The 24,411-nt window shown below is 42.4% G+C and overlaps 1 protein-coding gene across 6 annotated transcripts in view; it reads right to left on the bottom strand.

Moving 5' to 3' along the window:
* fto (FTO alpha-ketoglutarate dependent dioxygenase) overlaps positions 1–24,411 on the bottom strand; it is a 121,284-nt gene that overhangs the window by 82,837 nt on the left and 14,036 nt on the right. For all 6 annotated transcript variants that reach the window (XM_042406639.1, XM_042406656.1, XM_042406666.1 and 3 more), the window contains exons 2-7: positions 17,889–17,966; positions 16,603–17,641; positions 13,954–14,079; positions 9,937–10,016; positions 9,200–9,343; positions 2,592–2,711 (exon numbers count right to left, since the gene is read on the bottom strand). In XM_042406639.1, the coding sequence (XP_042262573.1) occupies positions 2,592–2,711; positions 9,200–9,343; positions 9,937–10,016; positions 13,954–14,079; positions 16,603–17,641; positions 17,889–17,966 (1,587 nt within the window). The remainder of the gene's footprint in view (positions 1–2,591; positions 2,712–9,199; positions 9,344–9,936; positions 10,017–13,953; positions 14,080–16,602; positions 17,642–17,888; positions 17,967–24,411) is intronic.

Raw genomic sequence — 24,411 nt, 5'->3', positions numbered from 1 at the left:
CTGTGTGCTAAATATGACAATAAAGAGAGGAAGCATGGCTGTTTGTATTGCTATTTTAGCAGGATAAAACAATAGTCTGCTTTATTGCTACAGCACAGCGCGTGGTAAAACATAGTGTCATTTTATAAGCCCTATTTGAAGAGACGTATTTTTGTTATTTTAAAATACCCACGGTGATATCAAATTTGACAAAAATAATGCTGTATTAAAATATACTCAGGAAGGAAACGGCAGACAAATCTAAATAAATAAATGGCAAACAGCATCAGCACACAGCGCAGTAGGTCACTCGTATTTCACTAAATTACACTATACTGTCGATTGCCAGCTTCAAAATGTAAAATATATGCAATAAAGGAATGTGCGGGGATGCCTACATAAGTAGTTTAGAGAAAATGTGTTTTAATCTAACTGCAGAAAAGCCACAGCTATCAAAACACTCAAAAGGAAAATCTATAAATCACATATATAAAGTGCTTTTCATCAGCATATCAGAGGTCGATGCATGTATGTAAATATTGCTTGCGAGAGCAATAATGTTGTCTTTCATCACTATGGTGAATCATTACATTTATGCATTCACCAGTGTATTATTTTTGCGTAGGTTCAATACGCCTTTCTGCAGAAGGAATACTTGCTTTTGTCCAATTTGACACCATGTCATTAATTTGAAGTTATAATAATAATAATGTTCTGACAAAATCATGTCAAAGTAATTTAAAAAATATATATGAAAACACAACAAATAAATGTAATTTTACATTAATAAAATATATACACTATATAAATCTAAGTACTTATGTTTGTTTTATTTATCTTAATTTACTGATTCAACTTTTTTTTCCTAAAAAAAAAAAAATCCTCACATTTTATTTGCTGTATTGTGTAAAGTCTGATGCTAAGTTTCTCCTGCATGACAGAAATCCACATGTGGACACACAGAGAGACACAATCACACACACACACACACAGTGGATATGGTTTGCTTGTCCATTAGAGAGAGATGGAGACACAGCAACAGAAAGAGAAAAAGACCTCACATTTCACTGATGCCCTTTTCTAAATACGGGTCCAAATCACACACTTCATCTGGGCCCGGAGGTGGAGCTCTAGATGAGTTTAGCCCCTGTCTACTAACCTACCCCCCCCCCCCACACACACACACACACACCCCTCCCCCGCCAGGCTGTTGGACTGTGAGAGAGAGGGTGAGAGAGAGAGAGACTATGACTAGAGCTGAGCGGCGTCGGCAGCAGCAGTACTGTTCTGCTCCAGCCCCTGTCTTTATCCCCGCCTGAGCATTAGATGTGATTACTGCTCAGCGCTCGACACTGACAGAGACAGAGAGCTCCCAGAGACAGCAGGAGTGGGTGAGAGACATAAAGAGACAGTAGGAGAGAGAGAGAGAAAGAGGGAGCAGAGAGGAAAAGAGGAGCACGGCTCTTTCGTTCCCTCTGCTGCTGCTACAGTGATACAAGAGTGCCCCCTGCTGCTTCTGGTGTCTGGGTGTTAAACACACGTACATACATGAACACACACACTCTTTGAAATCTAGCTATGCGAAAAGGACGGCGTAAAAACCTGCAGGGCGGGAGAGAAAGCGAGACCAAGTATGTATCTGTGTGTGTTTGTGTGCTATTTAGATACAGTGTTGTGTATGTGTGTGTGTGTGTGTGTGCATGTATGTATGTGTGTGTGTGTGTGTGTGTGTGTGTGTGTGTGTGTGTGTGTGTGCAGCACATATGTACAGTAAAGAGCTGTGACTAAGGTGACTTAATTATGAGTCTGACATTACTAAGTGATTCCTTTACAGTGGTGTCTAACTAATAGCTGTGTGCCCACGTTCCTCTCTAATAAAACTTCTGTGAGGCTACGATTAAACACATGACACATCCTTAATAATGCGTCGCGGTGAGAAGTTAGACAATCTATCATGTTATTTTAAACACACCCTCCCTTGTGAGGAGCATTATTGGACAGCAGATCACTCGTGTAGTTTGTGTAAGACACACAAGCGGAGGCATGTTGAGCATTTAGAAAGGTGAAAACCCTTATTATTAAATGACAGAAATAACTACACTAGTCATGAAGCAGCCCATATTTTCGGGAAATGGTAAAAACGTATTATTATTACTGTTACTAGTATTATTATTATTTTCAAGAATATTTTCTGGGTATTATTATATTTTTCTGGGTATTTTATTTTATTTACACTATAAACTATTATATATTATTAATATCAGGGTCATTGTTACTATCAGTAAATATGTTTTTTTGTATTGTCATAAGAAACAGGTTTTGTATTTTTAAAAAGAAAATGTTGAGAAAAAGTTTTTTGTTTTTTGTTGTTGTTTCCATCTATTTTCTAAAAAAATGCACTGAGGATGGTGTGTCTAAAAACTTGAAAAACAACAGCTGAAAAGAAAAGGCCTACAAATATAAAATGCAAATATATTACATTTAAGCAGCTAAACATCTGTAAGGTAACGTGAGTGACACTGAGTTGATATTCATAATAACTGAACTACGCAGGCTGAGAAAGCAGACTGTGATGCAGCCATGTGACCTGCAGTGTTTCTGAGCGGCTTTACCATGGTCTCCATGAGCCTCCAGTCCTTTTCCAGCTGCTCCATCGGTCTGGTCCACCAGCTGCAGAAGCGGGCGTATCGCTGGCCCTGAAACCAGTACTGTCGCAGCCACTCGAACTCCACCTGCATACACACACACACACACACACACACACACACACATACACCCACACACATAAACAGGATGAAATTTTGAGTTAAGACAGACATTTTTCCCAGCATTCAACCCGCAAAAGTAACAAAAAAAAACTATGATTTTTTTCTTCTTATTTTGGGATTGTAAAATACAGTTGTCAAAAAATGCTCACTGCTCCTGAATGAAAGCATAAAACATTAAATCATGACATAATGTGAAAGGAATAAAATTTAATATGTTACTGTAAGTTATGAAATTATCATATGAAACATATATGGAACTGCATAAAGTCATGTATGTCAACAAACTATACTATATACTATACTAAACTATAAAATACAAGGAGAAACTTTCAGCCTTATTTGACAGTCCCAAATGTCAGCTTTGAACAGAAGTTAAAAATTATATCATTTAGGATCTGTAAAATGCAAACTGTAGAACAACATAAAAAATTAATCATCCCATTGTCACCCAAAAGTTACTTAACATTCAGTAAAAAAATAATAATAATATAACATGTTTTAATTTTGCAGTGAGTCATCTTCTGAGAGTAGCTGTCAGACTTTTCAACTGGTAAACATCACATTTTTTAATTCAATATTTCACAATGTTCACTGCCTCACTTACTGCCTCACAGTGTTTGCCTCTTTCTTTCTTTTACGTAAAGTTCTATTTGAAATTAAAATAGAGATTAATTTCATAAAATTGTAAACATAAATAATTAAAATAACTGGCTAAAAACATCGAATATATTTATGCATGACTCTGGGCAAGAAGAAAATACTTTTTTTCACTTAGAAATGCATTCATTGCTTTTATTTGCTGAACATTTTGTGTGCCATGAGATTATTTATGAGTACATTTTTTATTTTTTTTTTATGAGGTCTCTGAAATGGAAGATATAATCATATTGACATATGCAAAAAATAGTCCTAACACAAACCATGTAAATGTTGCTGATCTCAACACAGTAGTCACACCCTTACCAAATACAGACAAACAGACATAGAGTACATTCACACACAAATATGCACGTCTATTTACACACACACACCTTCCAGTCAGCACACCTGAAAACTCCGCCCTCTTCCTCCTCTCCTCATTCTCCTCCCTTCTTCCCCTCCTCTCCAGCTCCCTCGCTCTGTCTGGAGATGACAGTCTCGGCTGCCGAGCCGCTCCCCTCTCCTCCGTTGGGAGTGTTTTTGTTTCCTGCTCTTTTGAAGTGCTGATTTAATCCTCGCAAGGATGCTTCGTGTAGCCAGGTGTAGCCTATCTATTTCTACGTGTGTCTTTTCGTTTGCATGTTTTGTGTTAGTTAGTGCGTCAGTGTGTTGGCGCCCTTGCATGTATCTGTCTACATAGTTGTGTGAGTGGCTTTGTGAGCATCTGTGCATACAATTGCCGATGCAAGTGTGTATGTCAAAGATTGCCCCAATTGCCGCCAACTTAAATGCAAGACACTGTGAGTTGCCCTCCCCCAAAACGTCCTACAAAGCATCATCCACCCAAAACAATGCATGCTCCATTTCATATTGACGTAGACAACTGTACAACACAAAATGTACTTGCATACAAAGGAGTCGCATCTCGAATGGGACTGCTATTGTTCCTTTTATGAAAACTATTTTGTTTACAGTTATTCTAACAGAGCATTAGCCAGTGTACACACCAGACCCTTTTTTAAAGCAGTGGAGTCACACATAGTTGCGACAAGGTTTGAGCGGATGAGTGCTACCCAAAAGGTCCCATTAAATGAAAATTACATTTCTGCTTTAAATAAGTGTCATTTTTGTTTCACTGATCGACCTGCACATGTTATTCAATTCATGTAGCTCAGTTTTTTTTTGTGATGAGCCAATCCTCCACTCTCATCTAACCCTGTCTCCTTCAAATGTCATATACATTCATACACAACTAATTTGCACTGGCTAATATGTTTTGTTGGATGATGAGACATATCACTTTTTGGTTTTGGGATCTTGGTTAAGTATTCAAAAGTCAATGCTGTCAGTGACTGGAAACAAGAGACGGATCCCATGTCGCTGCTGTCAAAGTACAGTACTTTTGTGTCATCCACCCTCACCTGCGCACTGCAACATTTTGATGAAGTATAAGAACATGACAATTCCTGCATTGGTACAGGTGGCATTATGTAACTTCCCAAATTATAAATCAATGCAATGTTGTATATGAGAGTAATTGTTGAGGTGTAAGAAGTCCAAATATATTGTCGTTTTAAACTCAAATCAAGTCCAGATTATCCCAGTTCCAGCTAATACAAGTGCCATGGAACAATATGCCACATTGAAATTTTCTAGTGATCATTGCGCTGTATTATAAGGCAAGTCACCTACCATCCAGCGACCCAAGCAAGTTAAAACAAAGGGCAAGAATGATTTGCGCAAACAACTTGAGTGAGGGCTGCCTTGAGTAGTAGCTGTGCACAGAATCATCCTGCCATTTGCTTCCAAAAGGCTCTGATCACAGCAGGGATGACATGCAAGGACTGGGGCATGTCAGGGAGAATACACAGCCAGTGGCACTGCTCAGCAGCCTTTCAGTCACTCCATACAACCCACCCTTCAAAGAAATGTCATCCTTTATGGTCCCTTCAACACTCTGCAAATCCACTCCCCTTCGATCACTACAGCTCAAACACACAACAAAGCCGCCGAGCGCCGATATCGGACGTCCTTTTCTCTCTGTCTGTCCCTCCTTCCATCTCTCTGATTGTCTGCCTGTCCTTTTGTGAGAAGAAACCAACCTGTGTCTCCACTTTGAGCTGACATGGCTGCCTGTCCCCCACTGCGCAGGCCAGTGGCAGCCACAAAGCAGGTCATCTAAAGCGACTGAGGAGTGCTGGCTATGTGGCATTTGGAGTTTGGCCACCCAGCTGAGAGCTACCAAGAGGGGAACTCTGACTAAATGCCACCTATCCGGGCAGACAGATCGAAAGTGTGTGTGAAAGAGAGAGTGGTTGTTAGGGCTAGTTTTTCTCTAAGACGGCGTGGGGGTGTGAGAGGGGAGCTAGTGGCTCCCCTGCGGCAGTCGCTGTCATCTCTCCAGGTGATGGACACACTAACTACACATTAGCCCCACATTAGTCGTCCAGCTGCCCACCATAGAAACTCTGGATTTAAAGTGAAGTAGCCCCCTTTTTTCCCATCTAATGAGGCGCAATTTTTTTCTCCACACCTTCACGGTATTCCCTGAGCGAGCCCAATCAATTTCCGGGCCAGGGCCCTGAGGTGGGAGCTGATGAGAGTGGGATCGATCCCACTCTGCCGTCCTCTGTTTACCTTTCCCTGGCCTCCTCACACATCAGCCAGGAGAACTGGTCCCCCCAGCTCTCTGTGAGCGACCAGTCACGCAATTTACCCTCATCACACACTTGCCCAACTGGTCACACACAAGCTAGGTTATACTGTACATGCACACATTGCTGTACACATTTCCATTTCTATCTATATCCAAACAAATAGCAGTGTTGAATTCTTTTTCTCTCCCGCAGGCCAAAAATACAACTACGTGTGCTCTTGCTGTCTACGCTGCCACTGAAGAAGAGCTCATTGATATCAGTGTGACTAATATCATTAAATTAAATTATTAAAGTAAATTTAATCTTTGAAAAACAACAGTACATCCCTAAATTGTCATTCTGCAGAGCTCAGAACGAGTGAAATATGTACAATGTTCTATCTATATAAATACAATGCTCTATCCCTTTATTTGTGTAGCAATTCCAAAACAATTTTACAAAGTACATAAAAACCATTAAAACTACAATAAACCCCTACGATCAACAATAAAAATGTCTCACATGAATTAAAAAGAGTGTTAAAGGGTAATAAAACTGGTAAATCCAAGAGGAATAAAAAGTACAAACTACAGGCTGCACAGATCTGCTAGCAAAAATATGTTTACAAGATTACAATGATATTGCCAGCATAAGCCCCTACGGTAAGGTGTTTCAAAGCCAGGCAAAGACCTGAGAGCCTGGGGAGACATTTTGGCCAAGAAAACAGGACATTTGGAAGGTCACACACCTGCTTCCTCACAGTTTACTTTCTGCCAGAACATGTGGGAAAACCTTGTCCCTCCCTTCAATATTTACTGTGGGGGGGGGGACTAGCATCATTAGAGGGGGTCCCTCAGGGCACTCTGTCACACACCCACCTGGGAAGTGACACAGTGGCTTTAAATGAGACAAGACGTTTGCGTCTGGGATTAGCATTTCAAAGCCAAACATGCACGCGGAGGCCGTGTGGCGATGTTATGTTAGACTAAACCCCCCCTCCCCTCCACCGCCACCTAAGACAGGAGGTAAGATTAAAAAGAGACAGTGAGAGGGACCACGCTTAACAAACAGGTGGGAACTTGAGTTTTCTTCATTTCTGTCTCTGTCTCCCATCAGCTCCTACTTCAACTCGACATCCCACCCCATCCCCAAACACTCATACTCAGATGGCAGACGCTCTGCTTCATCATCGTCAGACCCGCCCACGTCCTCTGACAAGTGTCAACCTATACTCACCGCCCCCCACCCCCCCCCCCTTTCCGTTGCACCACATTACACAATATCTGTGGCACGTCAGCCGGTGCTAGCTTGCTGTTTAGCACTTTTTAAGGAAAGGCCCATAAGGCACTGCTCAGGTCAGGCTGCCTGCGCGTCTCAGGCTTGTTCGCTCCTCGGTCGTCCATGTCAAACACGACCTGTGCAATATGCACCCGCCAAGCGCCAAAGTGGGCCGCCATCATAAATAACTCCACCAACAATACATCATTTAAGTGGGTGTTCTGCTCTCGTGGGCAACTCCAAACAAATGGCCACATCGATCATTGCGAGTGCCAGGTAGGGTAGGCTGAGCCCCCGAGAGCACCCCCCCCCCCCCCCCCTTACTTAAACACTCACACATACATACTCGCACACCTGCTCTTTTATAAATAGCATCCTGTTTTCCTAAATAAACCTGCCTTGCCCTCCTAGTGGGGGCCTATGCTTAGTAATCCTGTGGCGCTATGCGGCAAGCTAGCAGGTGTTGCTAGCTCAACTAGCGCAGCACTCCTCCTGACACAGACAGCCCTATTGTTTGGCAGTGTTGAATAATTAATATTGTCTACAACCTTTAAACAACCTTACGTCAGACTCATCTGTCATGGCGTCCCACTGAGGGGCCTGGGTGCTAGCGTCGGCTAGGATGTGCGCTTTGAGCCCAGGAGTGGAAAGGGGGAGAGGTGAAGTGCTATATTAACTGTTGGCCTGCGGCAAGCTAACACAGGGGGCTGGTGGTGCCCCTCGCGGTCTTCTTTGACCTCACTCTACCCCTCAATACCCCAAGCCAGCATCACTCATTGTTGTGACTGAAAAGGGGTTAGGGAGGGGAGCGGGGCATGACTCCATCTTTAGATAACATATGGAGAGGCTATTGCCTTACGATCCATCACAGGCCAGGACAAATGAGAACAACCTGGATTTCATATAGGAGACATTTCCCTGAGTAGAAACAACCAGGTAAGTAGAGGGTGGGAAGCTGGCAGGCTCCCATTCTGCCATTTACAAAGCTTTAACCTGCTATCAGAGGACTCACAGCATGGTCTGTAAATCCCATGATGCAGAGGAAATAGAAAGGGCATATCAAACCAGGATTAAATGTAGTGCTGCATGTTTTCTGCTGATCAATTCCTTTGACTTCACCATATTACACAGTACACTTTCCACTACACTACTACAATATTTTGCCAGTTTACTTGTTGAAATGCTGTATTGTCAGATTATTTTACATCCATCTGATCAGTCCTGTCATATCTTCAGATGTAAGTTTACATTACTTCACTTAGAAGTAATGTAAACTTTTCTTAAATTACATCTATTGGTGTCATTGTAATATCGAAATTGGTCTTGACTATCATTCTACCATAGATTAGTAGATCTACCAGAGGGTATGTACTGGATGCATAGATGTGTATGTTCATGCAAATTCATAGATTTGTTCAGATGAGTTAAACTCTTTCACTAGATATTTATCCGTGTTATTTATAAAGAATGACTGTGCTTCTGTTCTGATGAAATCCTGTCATATCTGCAGATGGTTCTTAGCCGTCTTTAACCTCCTTGGAGTACCAGATGGGTGAGGATTACAGCATAAGGACAATATCAGAAAGTGTCAGGCAGGTTCATGATCACAGAAAGATATATTCAAACTTTCAAAGACTGCTATTGTCTAAAGTTTTTTGGCATTTATTCTGCTGTCCAATGTGGCCAACCACATTCATCTGGTGCAAAAATAAACAGCAAATATTTCCTGATGCTAAAAAGTTAAAAGTTAACTCTACTGAAGACTTTACAGTGCTAGTTCAAATACAGCTTATCATTCATGCACACACACATTAAATACATGAAAACTGTAGGTGTACAAACATATGTGCTATCATTAAAAACACACACGCAGATGAAAACACACCATCGTGTCCCCACCTCATTGTGAATCTCCTCACAGTTCTGTAGCGTGGTTGGCCGCAGGGCCAGCAGGCTGTGGGAGCCTGTCTCTGGGTCAGTGTGCAGGTTGGACAGGGCCTCTTGGCACCGTGACTGGATGTAGGTCAGGGTCCCACTGGAACACTGACAGGAAAAGGGACAGACCCAGTGTTATACACGTAACTGAAGCGTAGGGTTTAGCTACAGTTTGACCCTGAGTATCAAAAGACAATTAAAAGTTTCATATAAAACTACTGAAATGTACAAGAAGAGGTCTCGATGACTAACCCTCAAATTTCTCTTGGGACATCATGATCCATTGCTGTCAATATCATATTGTATCAGTGTACATATTAAAACTTTTTAGAGAATGATTGTATGTTCATGATTGAAATATTATATAGGTATTATTTAATAAATGATTCCCTATGTTTTTCTCATTGGAGAGTATCAGTGAATAACACAACAAGTATATGGGCTTGTTTGAAAAACTTTCATATAATTGCAATTTCTCTCCACTCATATGAGATTGTGGAATCCTTCCATCTCACTGGAAACATAACTCTTTGAATGTTTTTGTTTACCAGACACAATGTTGAAGCTTTTCCCTGAAAGAGCGTGTAAGTATCAACAGAAGTCCTCGCTGAAACCAAAGGAGACAGTCGGCATGCTATACAGCATCTTCACGACAAATTCGAAACACTGCGTTTTCCCTTTTAAGGCTGGTGGCTTCTCACCTCGGCCACTCTGTGAGTGGAGCTGAAGCGTGCGGTGTCTCCAGCTAGGACACAGTGCTGGTGGGTACTGTTCAGATCATCTGGTAAATACAGGCGAGAGAAAACTATCAGAACATGCTAACAATACCACCAACAATCATCAAGAGAGCAGCGAAGAAGAGTAAACAAGAGAACAGATCAGAAGAGGAGAATATTCAGTAGTGGAGAGTAGAAGAGAGCAGTTAAAAGAGAGTTAATATTTTATTTTGTGGTTTTAATTAATTATAATAAAGAATAAAGCAGACCATAAAAAGAAAAGAAGTGATTACAATAGCCAAACAGATGGAAAGCAGGGCGTGAGTGAACATGACAACTAAATCATGTACTCTCAGACAGATTGCGCTTGGTCCAGCATCGAATCAAATAGAATGAGCGGCATTGTACTATAATTTTAATTACCAAACAAAACCAGATCACGCTCAATCTGTCAAGATGGAAGAGCCATACCAACAAACATTTGTCCAATATCACAGGAGCTTTACAAAGAGGCCTTACTGCTGTTTCCTGTGCATCCCTCCATGTGTTTCTTTGTGTGTATAGATGTTTCTCAGCTCTGCCATTATTTGCCTCATACCAATAATTAATTTAGCCATGACAGAGCTGTCATTCACAGCACATGTGCATATTTACACCCGCCTTGAGCAAGAGTACACCGGCTAATGCCTGTGATTTGAAAGTCAAACAGCCAAATGCTTTGGGAGGAAGATATTATTGTTTGGTGGAGGAGAAAAAAAAAGATGGTGACAAACAAAACAACTTGCTGGTGTTTTCTTCACCCTGATGAGATTGTGAAGGATTAGGTCTCTGGGCAGAATTACTCTGCGTCTTTAAAACTGTTTATATCCAATAACAAATTATCTCCATCAATCTGCTCTTTTCTTGGCGCGTCTGATGCGTCAGTGGGATCAGGAGGGAGTAGAGGCAAACTCGATAACTGTAATAAATATTTATCTTTCTTTCAACCCCTGCGCCTGCTGCCACTTGTCCTCCTTTTCCAGGAAGCAGGCTTTTAAATATATTGGGTCAACTCTTTTCTCCAGTCCCCCTGTGCATTGGGAGCTGGAAATCTGATTATTGAACAGGCCTGGTGTCAAGACTTGCATTGTTCTTTTTTAACCACTGAAATTCCATTTGGGTGGAAATGATGGTGATTCAATTTGCCTCCAGCGGCTTAGACATTAGCAGTTCAAAAGGGCCACCCGGCGACAAATGGTGCTGAAAAGACATTATGGTGTCTGTGGTTATACAGCATTGTAGTTTTCTTTTAATACCACAAAACTACTTATCATATGGTATATGTCACTAAAACACTGGAACAATATATTTTAACACTTGGTTTATTGGTGGCTCCTGTGTGTGTGCGTGTGTGTGTGTGTTTGAAACGGGAGGGGTGATATGTCCTCTCTCAAATGAAAACGCAAAGGACTGCGACCTTTTGCATGTCTGAGAGCGTGTATTTTTGTGCATGTGAGTTGTGCAAATTTATAGGTGCGTGCATATGTTCATGGAGTGTGCCAAGTATTTAATTCAGGTAGACCCACAAAGCGACAGACAGCCAAGGCCTGTGTGAGCCGCTATCGTTGTGCAGCAGTTGGCCTCTCAAGGGCGTACTCACCAAGTGGAGCATAAATCCCCACTGATCCGCGACAGTCAAGTCCCATTAGAATGGTCTGCACAACAGCCCATCACTCTATTATCATGGCTGGCCTGAAACTGACTGTTCTATTGTAAATCTTATCCAGCTAAAGGAGGTCGGCTTCAAGCCCTGTCAAGCTGAATATTAGGTACAGACATCGCTGCTCTCAGAAGAAAACATAGCAGCTTCAAAGAGTCAACTTCAGGAATTCATTAAAACCTTCCTTTTTCTTGCTTGTAAAAAATATATTCAGGTTGACAAATACTTATTAGTGGGCATTCTAACAGATAAATAAGTAACCCGACCAAACTTGACAATATTACGTTAGATATATGTGTTCGATATATGGACGTATTCAACTTTTGATTTGCTTTAAAGTAATCTGAAGTATTTAACCGTTCATATTTGGTGCAACTGATGTCAAAACTTCATCACACTAGTGACTAACAGTAACCATCTAATAATTACCTGGTAGCAAATACTGTCGACCTTTCCCACAACCTAAAGACGACTAGGAATTGCTCTGAATTAACTGTAGAGGCAACATATGGCAGTGCACTGTTCAGTGAAATACTGGGGGGAGTATTGTATACATCAACAGTACTTATTAGGATTTGCTTGTAGCTAAACAAAACCTTCTTTCAAGGAAATGTACTTTTTGTAGTTTTTGAAATATTATCATCGGACTTGTCCTCCTGAGCTCAAAATGTAATGCAACAAGATCATCAAAGAAACACACAGAAAGAATACTTTAAATACAGCATATTTCCAAAAAATGTATTTGATATAGGCCTAACCTGTAGATCATGTCAGTTACATACTCTAGACTCCAAAGCCCTGACACGGTTTTTAAAATTCCTAAAAGCTGAAAGCTGCTTTAAATCTAAGCGGTGTATTTATGATTTGGCATGTATGCAGAGTGCACAAGTAGGGTTTCAGTGTCTTCATAAAAAACACTGACAGCACATGTTATTGTACACCAGATGGATACACGTATTTGCTGTTGAAGCGATAAAATCACTGCTCTTTTATCCACAGTACAGTCTGATCATTAGGTCACGTACATATATTACCACATATGCAGACAACTAACAGATTAGATAAGAAAATAAAGAAATATGAAAATAAGAAAAGCAATTTAATATATTGATATATCAGGTAAAGTCATGCTGTTAGAAACCATGACTAAACCCACCGCTGGCCTACAGTGGACTTAATTGTAACCAGGGTTGCTGTACAAGGATTAGCAAAAGCTAGTTGCAGACAAAAAAGGAGGAAAAAAGGAATAATGCTGTGATTTTGCATACGAACATGGGTGAAATAAAAGGTAATTAAAACGTTCTAAAGGTAAATTAAATATACAGAAACACTATGCACATTATTTCCCTGATAAATACTGTAATCAAAATTATTTAGATCCTGTATTGGTTAAATATTACAATGAATATTGAGTAGACATTACCAGTTATTGAGTTCAAGATTAATACTTTCATTCAATTTAAATCCTTTCTGTAGTCCACTGAGGAACCATCACGGTTTAAAAGAATAGCAGGCAAAGCTAAGATATCTTTTTAGGGAGAATGCTATCTGAAAGTTATCTATATTAGTGAAAATATTAATTTTGTTTATCTGTAGCTAATAAAACACAGAAATCAATTGTAGATTTTAGAATAAACGAAAACAGAAGTGCGCATCTTTTTATACTTATGTGAAATCAGTACGTCATAACAAAAAATAAAAAATCCCCTATCCATCCAACCGGGGGTCCTAACTCCTCGTACATCTGTACACAAGCTTCTGCTGTGATGTGGATAAATGTCCTCACACTCAGAAAATATGAGAAAGCTTTGGAAGGGCCCACGGGACTGAAAAGAGGAGGGTGGAGGTGTCTGCTGCAGCCAAAAGCATTAAGCTATGATTTACACCCCTGTGACTCGCTGTCTGTCCTCTCCATAGAGACATAGTCAGCACTGGGTCACAGGACTTCAAAAAATAACATTTGGTTTTCCTAACCTCTCTAATGCACACAATTTCATGGAACCTTAAAGCTCTGTGTTCAGGCCAAGTAGCGCCTCACACACACATGCACGCACACACACCTCGGCTCTGTTTTTCTCCTGCAGAGAGGGTAGAAGAAGAAGAGAATAGAGCAAGAGAGTGAGACTCAAGTGCATCCTGCTGGCATGGGTCATTTGGGACAAAGTACAAGAAACACTAAAACACAGGGCAATAAAAAATGTTCCTTCCTGCAAACTCAGACATGGTGGTGAATGTGGCAGAGTTGTGTGAGCAATGTGTTTACATGTGTGTGTGTGTGTGTGTTTATAGAGAAGACTCAGTACCTCTCATGTAATAGCAGTCTCCAGACTCCAGTGGCAGCATCAGGCCAGGTGTGTGAATGTCCCAGGCTACCTTCAGCCCAATCCTCCAGCATGCCTTCTCACTGCTGCTTCCCTCACTGCTCTCACCTGTCAGTCATACACAGCCCAACTCACTGTAAGATTCGCATTTTACATTTATATTCATATTTGAGGCACTGGGTTGACAGTTTCAGCCAGCATGACTTAAATTGAGTGTAAAAGTGCAACGCCGTCTCACTTAAATGTCTCACATTTTTGATGTGCATACACTTGTTTCATCATGTTATAATATCAGCTAATTTAAGAAAAAAATATGTGGAAAAGATGTAAAAGCACAGAGTGATGTCTGGGTAATGCAGTGCAAAGAGTAAATAAATAATATGAAATGCAGGGCTGCCACTTTAAAAGAGTAGGGAGAGAAATGATTTAATCCTCACCACCCAAACAAGGGATGTAAGATGTATGCCTTTGTCTCCAGAAAGTAAAAATCACTTAACAGCAGAGCAAAGATGATATGTGTTGCTGTGATTATATTGGCTGTTACCACAGGATCTTTATGCTATCATTATGCTGTGCAGGAGGAAATTGTTGGATAAAAGCCCTTGATGTTGTTTAGTGAGTGTGTGAGAGTGTGTTATTGGATGGTAGGTATCCTATGATATTCCTGTTTCTGAACCCGTTCACTGTAACCACCTCCCCTGTTCTTCTCTCTCCTTCCATTCTAACATGGCATACTAAGAAAACAAGATTTAACTTGGCTGGCCAACACCCTTCAGTAAAATCAATACTAAAGTCTTTCTGGGCCTCTCTGCCCCACAGCTGCCTTTTCCTTTGCTCAGCACGGATAAATAGTAACTTAATTTCCAGCCATTGTGCTCTGAGAGCCAGCTAATGACAGCACTCCCCAAGGCCTCTGGAATGGTGGAAGATCATCCTCTGTGCCGGAAAACACTCAGTCGTGGCAGATTCCTTTGGATCAGCGTAGCTGGGAAAAACACAACTGAACACTTCTCTGGCTGAAGCAGAAGACAAGGTGAGGTGGCTCAAATGGAAGAAAAGCATCTCAAAGGAAGTAGGAGTCATACTAAATATCTGCTCTCTGTACATCTAAGATTTCTAATGTGCTGTTTCTTTCCTCTCTCAAGGACAATGTAAGAAGCGTGACCTTATTGTAGAAGTGCAACATTCCTCAAGGTAACAATTTCATTAGCCTGGTCCTGAGAGTCCTCAGAGCCAGCCACTGGAATAACGCTCTGTGGAGCTCTGACCAGACTTTCCTCTCTAAAGTCTGGAGCTGTGGGGTCATTCGGGACTAGAAAAGACACAGCTGCTAAGCGCAGCAAGGTGTTATGCCACAGTGTTTGAAGCCCGTGTTCACAGGGTCAGAGTTGAAATGGCCTAGAACAAATCATCGAAGCAGACCTCTAGAGCAGGTGTTTCTGCTTAAGAAACCCAGATGAAGGGAGCCCAGCTGTAAAGTGTGTTGGGATGTCAGAGCAGTTGGCACTGCACCTGTACGATACTGTAAAATTACAGTCTCAAGATACAGATGCAGACTGTGTAGAGCTCCCACGTTTGGCTGTTCTGCATGCCTGCGAAAACTACAGCTGCACCTTTATGTCCATCCACAACAGGAAATCACGTTTTTCTCTTCCTTCAGGTGCATGGGATGGTCTAGACTTTTATTTTAAAATGGATTCATTTGGTCTGAAATTGTCTACAATATAAACACAGGCCTAAGGCAAGGTGTGATGCAGTTTTAACAACCACTACTGCTGTAAATTTGAGTATTATTTCTACAATGGATGAAAATGTATTTTGCACTCTATTGTATACAAACGCATGACATACAAATTACGAGGACCCTTCTCAGACATTTATTAATATTTTAAATATAACACTTTTGATATGGTGGTACCTCTCCTATGGTTGTTTTGTATTTGCTCTAGAAGGCGAAGTTCTCCTCTCTCTGAGATGCTCTATCAGCTCAATCAGCAAATACTATCAGTTCTTGAAAGAGTGCACATTCCATAATTAGGAGACATCGTATTATCCATACAGTACAGTCTAGGAACACTTATCAAAGCAGGGCTCATTTTTCCATATCAGATAATTGCACATCGATCATTTCTTGGGGAAATGATTTAGATGGGATGCGGTGTGTGTGATAAGGCCTGTTTGTTAGACTGCGCCATTGAGCGCGTGTTAAGAGCTGAGATCCAAATGTCTGTGATCTCCCGACGCACGGTCGGCGATAAGACTGTCAGCAGCAAGCCAGTGATGACATTTGATAATGCCCTGACACTATCACATAGATGGATCTGATGGTTGCCTCACCAGAGGCCATGTCTAGAGCTGCTACAGCGCTGCTGTAGGGCCATAATACACAAGGTTAGCTGCATCTGATCCACCATAAAGACACTGAGATAAGCTGATGGGATATTGAAGTTAAAGAGAAAAGGGAATTCTAATTTCAGAGACAAAATGCCAAAGACTAGTAAGAGATACTTTGGATTAAAGTATTGAATAAAAGATTCAAAGGTGTTACATATTGATGTATGTCTCTACTACTACTAACTACTGTTATCCAATTAGTTATGACAAGAAAGCAATTTCAGCTTTGAGTCTTACCTTTGTCATCGTGACAGCTATAGCTGTAAACAGCCACTGGCGAATGACTGATCAGGTTCTCATCATGGTGCCACCCTACCGCCATTTTCCCCATGCCATAGTATGGCTCTTCTTTGAGCTGGCTCATAGCTGCTGGGTCCATGTAGTTGAGTAAGGTGACATTGAATTTGACCGAATCATTGCATACCTGCTGCGGACTGGGCTGGGAACAGCCCTGCCCACTGGCCTGTTCCCCCTTTTCCTCAATATGGTAATCTGACAGGCTGTACTTGAGTTGGGCCACAGGTTTCTCCTGGGCCTTTAGTCCCACAGGTTCAGTCTGTGTGCCACTGACACCTTTGGGTGTCCCAGCGGGGCATTTTCCTTCACTTTGTTCCGACCCTGCTGCTACAGCCGCTTCAGCCGGCTTTACCTGGGAGGTCTCTCCCTCCTCACTGCTGTGTTTGGACTCAGTCTCCCACTCCCCTTCTTGTTTTGACCCAGAGCATCCTTCTTCACTGTGTTTCGACTCAATGTCCCACTCCTCGCTGTGCTTGGACTCTGTGTCCCCCTCCTCACTTTGCCTGGACTCTGAGTCCCCTCCTTCACTATTCTTGGAGTCTTCACTGTGTTTCGACTCTGTGTCCCCTTCTTCACTCTGTTTGGCCTCTACCTCCCCCGTCTTCACACACTGTGTTAGCCTGTCTCCCTCCTTCAGCTGACAGACATCAGAGCAGAAGAAGGTGTTAAGCTCCCACAATGCCTTGCAAGCAGCCCTCAGGTCAGGGTCACAACAGTTTTGTCCTTTAACCTCGCTGTCCTCGCTGTGCCAAGGGATAGCAAAGAGTCGCGTGTCCAGATAGCGATAGGTGTGGCCCGGTTCACCCAGCAGAGCCCGCGACACGGCGGTGAATACATCTCTGTCACGGACACGAACCAAATCCTTCAGGAGGCAGCCCTTTCTTCTCAGAGTGAGCAGGGCTGCCTGCACTCGGCCATGGAGCTCAGCAGGCAGCGAGCAGGATCTCCTCAGAGCCAGGCCAGTGTAGCTGGAGTCCCACTAGGAAACAAAACATTCTTATAATGACAGCATCATCATATAATATCACAACAAATCTGACTAAAACTAAATAACAATTCAACTTATTTGCCAAGCTTGTTTCTCTCTCTGATTCTGAGCAAAACATTGCAAGGTACACAGCTGTAGTATTAGGTTACGTTAGACAAAAGGCAGTTTATAGACCCTTCATAGGTCTAGACATCATTTGCATAATCTGGAAATGTCAGTGTGTCTGGGAATGACTCACCAGTTGCTGATAGCCCCGGTCTGAAGGTCCCAGAAAGGGGATCTTCTGGTCCCCCAACTCCTGCAGTAACCTCCGCCTCTGTGAAACACAAACACAGTAAAAAGATTGATGAATAGCAGCAGGAAACTAATACATGTTGTTATTGAGTATTTTTTTAAATACTTACTTTCTTATCAATAGCCTCAGCATTTATTTTCTATTCATAGATATTCAGGGTTGAACTTTTTGGACATTACCAGAACTGATGGCAGAGGTGGCGTGGAGGGCAAAACGTATATGACTAAAGTTATAGAAACTACACAAACACTAAAGCACTGTGGTTAAAAAAAAAAAAATTAAAAAGGAACTCAATGAAGTCACTGTCAAACTCCCAATTAAAAATGTATGCATTTACTTAGGCGCTACAATGTAAGAATTATTACACCACTTCCTGGGATGAGAATTAGTGCACTAGTGCTGGCTTGTATAATGGAATTATATGGCCAAAATACATTAACTCTCCAAAACTGGCAATCTACAACTGTTATAATGTGCAGTTTGCAATAATATACAGTAATGGACTGTAGGGAATGACAAAAACAAACCAATCATACAAACTGAATCACCAGGTATTTGAGGCTTAAATTAGTGAATTAATTTTAACAAATAAATGCATTCAAAACTGGCTGAGATGTCACAGCAACCTGGTAACCATTTTCATTGACGTCTCACATTTTTATGATTTTCAAGAGGCTGCCGAGGGGTTTCTTACAACCTTTTAAAAGATGCCCTGTGCCATACAGAGCTCCTTCAATAAAAACACCAACCTGGTGGAGGGATCAAAGTACCTTTCATTGGGCAGCATTCCATTCTGACCCGTAAATCCAATGGCAACTGGGATAAAAGCTATACGTATGCCCAAATAAATTTCACAACTGTTTCCCGACCCTGCCTCATCTTCGCCTCCCGCACTGTATACTTGTGTGAAGGTATGTGTACATGGAGGTGTGGTGAGGTGTATCTGTGTGTGTGTGTATGTGGGTTCAGAACCTCATACTCATGACCCACAGGTGCACACACACACACAGACTCCGCATGATGTCTCAGCAGCAGGAGAAGGAGAAATGTCACCGACATGCCGCTGCCTTTTTACATCTTTAAAGTTTTGCGTGAATGGCCTGTGCATCAACCACCAAGCGGTTGTGATAGTTTAAGGAGAACCGACCCTGTATATTTTTCCGAGACATTTACAACACGGGTCTCACATTTCTTCAGCCCTCATAATGCCAAAGACCTCATGTGGCATGCTACGGGGAATATGGGAACCGGCTGCCAAAATATGTCCTGACTTTTAGAGTGAAATAAAATGTCCCGTTAATAACATTAAAGTGCAGGTTAAAAAAGATGTGTGTCCTGACTCGTAAGGGGGCTGGATCAAAAAGAGGGCAAACAGTGAAAGTATGTGCATTAAAGACAGGAGGGGTAAAAAAAAAACAGATTCCGATAACGGAGGCAAAAGAAATGGGAGGGCATCAGATCTGACAAAGTTTGGTGAATTTACCTTCAGGGCTGAATCTTTACCTTAGGCTAAACAGCACAACACCTGCTGAAAGTTTTCTTAAAGGATGCACATAAGTGTACAGGCCTTCCAAGTTATTCTGGAACAAACAAAAACAGACTTGCAGACAGTTGGAATCTAAAAAACAAAACAACATGCACTATTCATGGCCAGACTGCATTCAAAGGCTGTTGGAAGAAATTGACAACCTGACGCACATTCCAACTCATGACAGAAGCTCAAGATATCAAGGTGAGGCTCTGGGCTAGTGTTGTATGTGTGTATGTGTTTGTGTGTGTGTGTGTGTCTATCTATGTGCTGCTGTGTGTGTCTGTGCAGATGATATCCTGACATCCACTTACTGTGGATATGCGCATGTGTGCACATAAGTAAAATCATTACAGTCTGCTTTATTCACAGTGTGCAAACCAATACTGTGTACAAAACTGTGCCTTCAGATTGTGTGTGTGTGTTTGTGTGTGTATAAGGTTCCCATAGATACACACATATACGTGCCCATCCTGAAGAACGCGCAGCCAGGGTAGCAAGCATGATGCCTCAACCCCAATCACACACAACCAGGGCTGTCACACACATGTCAAATACATCAAGCTACTCAGAAATTCCACAGAAAAAAAGAAAGACACAAAGTTACCGGAGCCCTCTGAAGCAGATGGACTCTCGCTGTATCAGAGAACCACTGTGTCTGTCTTCCTGTCTCTCTGTCTGCACCTGATTCTAGAAGGAAAACCACGAGGCGCAAAAAAAAAAAAAAAAAAAAGGTCTGTGTTTCCACTCAAACCCAAGAAACGAGATTACCAATCCCATAATAACACGGATGCTTCACGGTAGCCATGCCAACCGTCCGCGCTGAGTGATATATCTGATGTTTTTTTTTTTTCCTTTTTTAATCTCTCTCTTCCTTGATGGGATTATTCCCTCAGCCGGACTGTTTATCACAGAAAAACATATTAGGTAGAATAGAACTCAATTGGTTCGCTTTGATCTTGGCCTATAAGAGATATTAAACTGTGTACCATATATTTATTAATTTCATTTATTTCCCATCTGTGACACTTCAACGGACACTTTCTTCAAAGCGTTCTTTGCAGAGTAGATTAATGTCCAGTGCTTAGCATCAATAGCTGAAAATAGCCAGATAACTCTGCTGCTGTAGGGATAAAAAACACTTCCAGTCTGAGTTGTGTCTGCCCCTGAGGGTCCACTGGAACGTACCGTATGTGGTAGGACTGCTGAAGGAGGACACGTGAAACTCTGCAGGCTTAGATTCGGCTTATGCATCATGGACTGCAGATAAAAGCTAGAAAGCTACAAAGCTAGAATTGTCACCTTGTGTGGTAGCACTCATGGTATGCTTTACATATGATTTGTGTGGTATCTATATTTTCTTTTGAGGCTACTAAGTATACTACAGTACAAAGTTATACCTTCTTCAAAACCTCCAACCAAAGGAGGGCAGCAACTTCATTAACGCAGGGGCTTCAGAGAGCAGACAGACGGAAAAGTTCTTACACAGGCCTTATGTAGCCTGGAGGATGACGTGATGAGAGATAGCTGTGTAATAGAGCTCCGTGTTTAGACAGCAAACCATTGGTACTTGTGTGACACCCATTTCAGAACTGGTCCTCCTCTGCAAAAGTGATGGTGAATCAACAGTTTTGACAAGTCGGCTGTAAAACGTCGGACTCAAACAGACAGACTACCCGCGTACATCAAAGGCGCTTCCGTCCCGGTCCATTTGGCACCGGATCGCAGAATGTAGGGAGCCGGTGTGAAGCGACTCAGGGTACAGAGAGGGGAAGGGAGTGTCTACCACCACCCCAAGAACACTTCTATGTGGAGGTGTGTTGCACAGAACGAAAACAACGTCTGCGGGAGCCTTGAATTCAGTTTTGAAACTGGAAAAAACTGAGGGAAGACATACAAATTGGAATCGATTTAAGAAAACACACAAGGCGCTTCAGCTAAGTGGTGGTCAAGGCCTCGGTAGTATGTTCCATATTAGTCTTTAAGGGTCTACAGGTTATGCCTCTGACTTGAACTACAGTGAGATAACACAGCACCTAGGTGCCATCACACACAAATACCTGTACACACACACACACATACACATCACACATGCATAGAGAGCCACTACACTTCTGGTGCAGTGTTTCTTGCGGGGTTATAGCTTTTAGAATACTTCTCTAATATCATACACAAACTGACAAACAGCACTAGCAACACTAGCAGGGGTTACAATCTAGGAAACACACGTTTCAACTTACTTCACAGATCAGGCTTCTTCTTCACTAAAACAACATTCAGAGAAAAAAAATTAACCATTTCTCACTGCTGACATTTAGTTTGCAACCATGTGGCATTCATTTATTTTAAGAATACTAGCTAGTGGTTTAGTGACTCAGTGTGATGGCCAACTAGGCAAACTGGTAAATGACTGACTGGAATGTGTGGGAGTTGACTTGAAAGCGGTGGTAATGTGTAACACCATGTCTACACGCTCCTGCCCAGGACAGACCCATGAATATGAATTGGACTGTGAAAGCAAGAGGCCGGTTAGATGGATGTTGCCAGAAACATCTACAAAAACAGGCTTTCAGCTACTTTGCTGTTAATATCTGAAGATTTCTGGATTACCTATATTACCCTGAGATAGCAGGAGTAACCCCTGTACGGTGGGTTAAATATAAAGTAGTCCAAGCTAGCATTAACCAAATGGACCAGATGTTGGTGTTTCAAAATTTGTTCTAAAAATGCTATGCCATTAACCACAGCACTTTTTTTTTTTTTTTTAATCAATGAACTGAACATTGTGTATACATTGACAGACACGTTCAGCATGTGTTCAGCGGGGGTCCACAGGTAGGGTAAGCGATGACAAATAGCAGACAGGCTGGCTCTGGCCCGTTAATTGTTGTTGGAGGCTGAAGGCTGCGTTGTTCATTTCACCTCGCGACAGGTCAGCGGGGGACGTGATCATTAATATCAGAACATTTCCATCCATCTACCTGAACAAGAGGCCAGTCATTTAAAGGGCTGGCGCTGGGCAGACCTTTCACACCCTGTTTATAACACTGATCTAAGCACATTACCAGAGCTGTGGGGGACCACTGCCAGTCATTAATTAGATTCACACACACACACACACACGATATGAGCACCTTTTATTGGCGCCCGCTCACATTTCAAAAATGTCACACGTATGAGATGAGGTAGACTTACACGCATCCGGTGTGCTTATTTAACTAGACATCAAAAGTCCCGTCCTGTTCTCTCTTTGTCAGTCGTGTGTGCTTTCTAACACGTACGCACGCTTACTTAAAGCTGCTCTTCCAGTCATCCCGGGGTACGTGTAATTCTGTCAGGTGGAGAGTGCGTGTGCAATGCATGTGAGGGAGAAAGAGAGTGAGACGAAGATGACAAAAAAAAAAAAAAAAGAGTATCAGACCTCATCTGTTTTTTGAACTCTCCCACTCTCCATCTCTTTCACTGCACCTGACAGGCTTACAGAGAGACCCAGGTTTCCAGATCAATCATTCAAAAGTATTTACAAATGCACAAAGCCAGACACGGACAGGTTGGCACATGGCCACTCTGTTAAAGTGCTTTTCAATGTGTCTGTGGTGTCAACATCTATTTCACACTTATCTACACCTCAAAGGGGGAAAAAAGATGTTTCATGTGACCTTTAGCAAGTGTCAAATCTGGAGAGAAGAAGAGAGGGGAAAGGAGAGAAAAAGAGGAGGGCGATTTAAGAGATCTGTCGATGTATGCCTTACATAACCTTTTTATTTATCCGGGAGAGATTGACTGAGCATGCTCTTTATCAGAAACATACTGGCTGCTTCACACTCACATACGCAATTTCACACACAGGAGCTGGCTGGTATATCTACAGATTTCTGCTGGACAATAAAAAGTTTCTCTGATCTTTGCTGGAGCAACTCAGAGTTAAGCGTCTTGTTCGAGAGTATCTTGAGCTTTACGCCCAGTGCGGGATTCAAACTAGCAGCCTTGTCATCACAATAGCTGTCCTATATCTATGAACTCTTAGCTACAACCACCAATATGCAAGAGCCATTTGCCATTTTGCCTTAATTGTTAGTTTGCGGCCGGGGCCATAATGTTTCCATTAAGATTATGTCGATCGAGAAAAGCTTTTTAGTTTTCACCTTCAAATTACAACATGCTTTCATGAGGTCAGCTGTTTTCCATGTGGAATGGCCGGTTTTAATGCAGACACAGTCCCTTGGTATTCAGGCGGGGTCCGGTTCAGCGAGGGGAAAGTCAGGGGAAAAGAGTGAGAAAATGAGGAAGGGAGAGGGATGGAGGGAGGGCGGAATGGGAAGAGAGAGCGTTGATTGAAAGACTGTGATTAGCAGTTTTCAGCGGGGAACCAGGGCCATTGAGTTGTTCTAACAGGGTTGTCGCGTCTCGAGGTGCAGTCAAGGAGAAGTCAGTGCTTTAGAAAGCTCCCTCGATTTCTCCATCCCCCCCCCCCCCCCCCCCCCCCCCCCCCCCCCTTCCCTCCCTCCCTCATTCGCTCTCACCACCCAGCCACACTTTCCTGCCCCTCCAAAAAATCAATATGGCTGTGCAAAGTGCAGCTTGGCCCAGGGGGAGGGCCAGCTAGCTGTAGGGGCTGGATGCAGGGCTTACAGGGAGGACAACAGGCGTCCTCCAGGCCTGTCCCACAGGCAGTGTCAAGGACAGACCTGAGGACCAGAGGACTGAGGCCACCAGATTGCCCTTCCCCTCAGCATCTCGCGTTCTCTCTCTCTCTCTCTCTCTCTGCTGCTTGGGCTTGGCTGGCTCAGCGGGGCAGAAGAGATCAATAAGCAGGTGGAGCGTTTAAAATCCCCGGCTCTGGAGGCTGACGTTACGCTCCTCAGAGTCGAGTAGACCAACACATCGCTCAGGGCAGAGCAGCTGGATGGATGGATGAGTGGGTGTATGGCGGTCGCA

This window comes from Thunnus maccoyii, chromosome 1 (assembly GCF_910596095.1).
Source record: "Thunnus maccoyii chromosome 1, fThuMac1.1, whole genome shotgun sequence".
NCBI classification, from domain to species: Eukaryota; Metazoa; Chordata; class Actinopteri; order Scombriformes; family Scombridae; genus Thunnus; species Thunnus maccoyii.
Note: the sequence above shows the minus strand (reverse complement) of the source record. Positions and strands in the feature narration are given on the sequence as shown.